The sequence below is a fragment of the Habropoda laboriosa genome, unplaced genomic scaffold (genome assembly GCF_001263275.1).
Source record: "Habropoda laboriosa isolate 0110345459 unplaced genomic scaffold, ASM126327v1 scaffold462, whole genome shotgun sequence".
NCBI lineage: Eukaryota > Metazoa > Arthropoda > Insecta > Hymenoptera > Apidae > Habropoda > Habropoda laboriosa.
In genome coordinates, this window is record NW_017100566.1 from 261,101 (window position 1) to 267,229 (window position 6,129).

A 6,129-nucleotide genomic window follows, 5' to 3' on the forward strand; every position below is an offset into this window, starting at 1 on the left:
CGATACATTTCGTATTAAATATTTGCTATTGTAACGTCTCCTGACCGTTTGGACGACACTTGCAGCCTGAACGTTTAAAGCGATGGTCACCAGGTGTCTCGCATTGACGTGTGATTTTCGCAAATTTTCGTCGCAGTTCTAGGGATATAAAATCCCATTCCGGGCATGATATCAGCCGGAGGCGTTTGGGGCAGGTTTGGACTGCATCGATCGTACTGATGAGTATAACAGACGGACTCCAAGACGCAGAAACGTTTCTGTTTTTCTGTTAACTTCTCGGTATGCTCTTCCTCTCTTGGAGATGTGTGTGAAAGTACGAATCGGTAGAGGAAGATGGGGCAAGATCCCCAATATGCACGCTCCTGTAGGAGGAAAACCTAGGACGTGACACTATTTTTTATTCGATGATGCATCACGTTTTTAAAAAATAACGTAAACTTACAAAATTTTAATGAATGAATATAATTATTTCAACAAAATATTAACAATCATTCGCATACATATTGAAAATAGACATAGCATATGAAAGTTTCATCGTATATATATTTTATAAAGGAACAAGTAGGAAATATTTTGGGAACAAAGTTTTAACAATTTAACGTGTACAGTGTGTAATATTTTATCAAGGTAAAAAACCAATAATTTTACAATAGCAGAAGCACGTTTGTTTTCATACATTTTGTATCTTACTTAGCGCGTTTGACTTCACCTTGTTAATGTAGTTTACAATTGTAATAAAATTAACGGTACAGGGTGCTCCAGCAACACAGCACACGTATCAATTTCCCTGGGATATTATGTTGGGCCTTCGAGAATTAAATTTAAATGAATCGAATAAAACGATACAAGTTTGTCCGAATTATTGTCGATTATGGAAAGGTCAAGATTTATTCAGGATTTTGTTCTGAATGGAAATTGTGCAAAGTCGACTTTTGGAACACCTTGTATAACATTTATTCGCGGTAACCGCGTATAAGAAACATACATTTCGCGAAGCGGTCGATTAAAAGAAGTAAAAAGTCGTAGGAAATTATGAAATTAGAGAAAGATTAAAATCTATCTACAAAGGCCTCACATTAATCGCATCAACGAACAGTAAATTGACACACTTCTTCAACACGTGCGCAGTCTTCAGAGACAGACGATAAAGGATGATAGATAAAAGTATTGTTCGGATTCGCGTGAATAGTGTCGATTAAATGCAAAAAGAAGAAACGAATACGTTTCTTTCATGCGTCAGTCTGTCGTTTTCGATAAAAATATTTTATATTTTTAGTCCTTTTCGTTTTTGTAAAAAATCTTTCATCACGGTATTACAAAAGATGAGTCTGAATACGAAATAGCTCCTGTGGAGATGGAGTTCTCGTTCGTTTCGAACATTTACTGAGATCCAAAATCGTGATATCTTAAATACGTTCCGTACTCTCGCACAAACAAACAAACAAAACCAAGCTACGTAGTACATCACTACATAATGATAATAATAGTACATTCGTGGAATTTTACGACTTATCCGCGTAAGAAGTAATATGTAGCAATTGTCCTCCACCAAAATTAATCAACAAGTAGCTTCTTTATCTAGAAAAAGGATCGGACATACGTGCAATGCTAAAACACAATTACATTTTTCCTTTTGTTCTCTCTCGTATCGTATCAGATGTGACTTGAAATTCAACGACTTTCGATGCTGCTCGATAGAAATAGTTTCATTGTACCATGGTCGTTTCTATAGCGAAAGAAAAAAGGAAACTTAACGATTAACAAACGTCAATAAAAAATATACTCTTAACGGCTCTCCTCCTCTACGTCATGGCCATTGATAGTCGCGTTTTAAGTTTCCCTCGCTTAATCTCTGTAACTTTTCTTATAACGTAATTCTACTTAAGTAGCTATTTTCTGTATTTTATTAGGCGCATCGATTTAACGTTATCCTTTTTTTTTCTTTCTTCTTTATCCTCTGTCACGATACGCCCATACAATATATTCGAAATACTATATAAATGATTTAAGTCGCCTCTTTATTATTTTTATTATTTAGAAATACGACGTAGCACAACATATTCGTTGCGTTACAATATGGCTGCCATGTTCACGATCTGTGATGTATAACTTGCTTCTTTGTACAAGCTAGAATTTTTATATTATTTCTTTTTCTTTTAGCTTCACACACTATAAAAACGGATCATTTAGAAATTTCTATTGTTCGATCTTTAAATGCTGTCCTAATAAGAAACTTTGTTAAAATTGTATTTAATTAAAAAACGATGCTTGAACGAGTCAATTTACGGATAAAACAATACGAAACGTTACGATATCTTCTGTGTTTCTTAAGATCTGTTACACTTATCTGTAAATAAAATGCATTTTTATTAAAAAAAATTACCTAGGCCTAGTTGCACTAAACCGTTGAAAAATTTGCTCGATACAAATAGTTGATTTGTTTAAAGTGAAATGCAGTGAGAATGTTTCAGTTTAAAACGTAAAATATATCGACAATCTTGGCAGTTGATAATATATCCCGAATAGGTTCGTCGCTACAATACTCGAAGTTCATTCGCTTATCGTTTATGGCTAACGCTAATGCCGCGTACAAATCTAGATTTTTTAAAAAATCTACGATATATAAATTCTACCTATCGCCGCTGTGTACACGTGAGTCCATTAAGTAAAAACATCTAATCATTTTGTTCGCTCTGTGTTCTGAGCGTAAAATCATTGAGTAGGGCACGGGGCAATTTGGAATATTCCTAAGAACCGACTTCTTCAGGCCTGGCCAATGGAGCTTTCGATTTTTCGGTAGTCACTGTAGTTGTTGTCACCTCCAGATTCGCCAGTTCAGCTGCACTAATCTGTAATATCGAGAATAACACGTTACACACCTGTATTTTATTCTTCCCCCCTTGGATATTCTGCAAAAACTACCAAAGATCCAGTTAGACAAAGCCATACGTCTACGCAAAAAGTTGATTAGTATATCAGATAGAATAAACAGCATGTACCGTGAAATTAGATTAATAGCGTACAATATGCTAAGCGTTAATTATAGGCTTAATATCGAGGTAAGGTCCGACACCAATTATCGCAATACACTCAGTGCCGTTTGCTGACCTCGACGTTTGGGGGTAGAGTGATGGTAGCATGTGTCGTTGTAGTCTCAGTACCGCTGCGAATCTCTCTCTCTACCGTAGTGCCTGCGCAATAACAAATAGCACAAACGAAACAATAACAAAAGAATACAAATAATATGAAAAGGGGAATAAAAAAAAAAGAACGAAAAATTACAAAGCGACGTAAAACGAACACAAGAATATTAAAGCTGATCGATGAATTATAATATAATGAAATTATCAAGGGCATATGATTATTTACAGTCTTCAAATACTATAAGTTTGGGAGACCTAAAAAAATATTCCTTTTAAAAAACACATTTAAAAAAGAATTCGCATATCGTTAAAAATCAAATCAATATAACGGTATATGCTTGGTCAGTTGATCAATTTATAGTTCACACTAATTCGGATTAGCAATGATTTCACTCACTGTTCATCTGTTGTGTTTCATTTGTCTGACTTGTTTCAACTTCTCCATTAGCGGTAGTATTGTTAGTTGTTTGCGAAACAACGGTCGTGGTCTTAACAACTAGGGACTGATTTTGAGTTGAGATTTCCGAAGTTCGCGAGGTCACCTCCATTTTAAGTCCTGCAAGACGACTATGAAGTTCTTCGGAAGACGTTGCATTTCTGAAAAGCGAACTGTTACTGCCAAACAAATGGCAAGTACACAAAACATACCCATTAGCACAGCAAAAGAAAAGTACAGCAACGTTAGCTGATCACATTACGTTGTTATTTTGTCTTGAAATTTTTCCAGTTTTTTTTTTTTTTTGTTTCAATCATTTTCACTCTCACAAAATATAAAATGATACACGAATAAGCAAAAGAAGCAGGTCAAATAAAACGATAAGAAGCTAGGCATGACATACAACACCTTCACTTACAGTAAATGGTCCTTCACGCTATCAATCGTTATATCTCCAATAGAACTTAAGTCCTGACGATCATCATCTCCATTTACATCATTGGTGCTTGCAGCTGGTTGCAATGATGATTCTTTCGGCGATTCGTCACCACCCGCTAGAATACACGTATTCAAGAATCGGTACTAAAGGGTTAGGAGACAGCTTTTTCTCGATGATGTTAATTGGCATAAAGTACAATTTAGCGGCTAGCTCGTTTAATAAATCACAAGTAATTATATATAGCGAAGCAACATTTAAATATATACACGGGTTACAAGATATGCCAAGCGGTTACGCGTATTTAGTAGGTAGCACGTTTAAACATCCTATGATGAATTTTTTAACTTAACGATTATCCGATGTATGGTTAAAGTACAAATTTATAGAAGGAAACATCGTGGAGAATACCCGATATACTCACTGGAACCCACTACACCATTCTCTGTAATCATCCTTTGTACCGTAAGTGGCTGACTTCCTTGTGTTGTTTCACCTTCCGTTTCAGCTGTACCTTCGACCACACCTTGCTCTTGAGTTTCGTCGTTGTTTGTCTCCGGATACGACCTGGCATTCGGTGGTAAATTTAACGCACAGTTTGCTTTCGTCACTTTACTAGCTGATAACGAAATTCGCTGTAATTCTGAGCTTGAATGAAGATACAAAGCTTCACCGGCTTTCGTGAACGTCAACGAAGAAATTCCACTGAAAGGAACGATAAAACAATTATAAAGAGGGATTAAACGGATCAGTGACTTAAGCAAATATACATACTTAATGTCTTCCCTCTTAATAGCAGCGGCATTAAGCTGCCTTCTCAGTTCGGGAATGCTGAGCACTAAACAATCTCCGAGGTTAGTCAAACATAATAAACAGGTTTCTTCGTGCGTTCCCGCTGGTTCCACTGGACACGTGAATTTCGCGAAACCTGTTTTCCTTACTCTTGAACCCTCGTGCGCGGTAAGTTTGTATTTACAATACGGTTTTAACGATGGAAGATTGAAGATTTTGAATTGTTCCTCGCTGGCAATTACAACTCTGTGTGGAGATGCCATATCGGGGCCAGGACTCACGCCTTTCTCGGCTTCGAATGGTTCTGGTAACGGTACGCTGGATCCATCAAGAATTGTGATCGCAATTACAGGTGCTCTGTGCTTTAATTGAATCTCTTTTCCTAACGTACAATTTACATCTTCTTCCGTTCTTCGAACACCCGCGGGAATTGCTAACGTGAAAACGTAAACTGTACCGTTATTGGTGCCTGCCCAAAGTGTAGGCGTTGTATTTTGCACTAAATTAAAAAGAAGAACTTCAGAAGATGTTCACAATTTATATAATATTCAATAAAAAATCAACTGGTTATATTTACTGCTTATAATATAACTCCTAGCAAAATATAAACATCGAACCATCGATCCAAGCGCATCGTCTACAGGTCTCGCTTCCACTTGCCTTTCCACAGGTTTTAATTCTACCGGTGAAAGTTCACCACTTGGTGAAGAAGCAACACTAGGCCTTTTTTAAAAATTAACAATCAACCATTATTTGATTAACATACAACATGTTTAAACAATACTCACGGTTCCTTCTTCTTCTCTGGCGCAGCATTCCTCGTCGGGCTACTCGCATTTGTTCGGCGCTGCGATCTTCCTTTCCTTAATCTCCTGAAAGATTCTCTCAAGGATTTCTTGAAGGATTTTCTTCTGGAAATCGGTGTGTCACCAGCTCCAGAAAGATCTACAATACATAATAACGTCTTAAGTAGTTAAATCTCCTTACGGATACCCTTATGATTCGTTGAATTAACAATAGGGGATAACGACAAATACCATTTGGATTGAGCGTGCACTTCACATTGACAGCCTTCGCTCTTGTATAATCGAAAACAGCTAAACCATGAGCCGTACCAGCAGCAAGTAAACCCCACTCGCTGTGTATAGCCAGCGCGGTAACCGCAGCTGGCGGGTATAATTGAAGAAGACTTTGCGGTTGAAAACCAACTGCGAAAGATATGCTGGTCGTTCTCGCCGGCAAATGATCATGACCTTTCCATACAAATCCGTCCCGATCGTTTACGATGTTCATTGTGATGGCTTTGATCTCCCTGTTTACTG

General features: G+C 37.2%; 1 protein-coding gene across 1 annotated transcript in view; it reads right to left on the reverse strand.

The window, feature by feature from the left end:
• Positions 1-2,459: 2,459 nt before the first annotated feature.
• LOC108576640 (lethal(2) giant larvae protein homolog 1) overlaps positions 2,460-6,129 on the reverse strand; it is a 17,850-nt gene continuing 14,180 nt past the window's right edge. Inside the window, exons 7-15 of the mRNA XM_017939666.1 lie at positions 5,845-6,129; positions 5,596-5,752; positions 5,385-5,530; positions 4,790-5,306; positions 4,440-4,720; positions 3,998-4,133; positions 3,541-3,758; positions 3,109-3,191; positions 2,460-2,849 (exon numbers count right to left, since the gene is read on the reverse strand). The exon at positions 5,845-6,129 is cut by the window's right edge and continues 743 nt beyond it. Coding sequence (XP_017795155.1) covers positions 2,748-2,849; positions 3,109-3,191; positions 3,541-3,758; positions 3,998-4,133; positions 4,440-4,720; positions 4,790-5,306; positions 5,385-5,530; positions 5,596-5,752; positions 5,845-6,129 — 1,925 coding nt within the window. The 3' untranslated portion in view covers positions 2,460-2,747. The remainder of the gene's footprint in view (positions 2,850-3,108; positions 3,192-3,540; positions 3,759-3,997; positions 4,134-4,439; positions 4,721-4,789; positions 5,307-5,384; positions 5,531-5,595; positions 5,753-5,844) is intronic.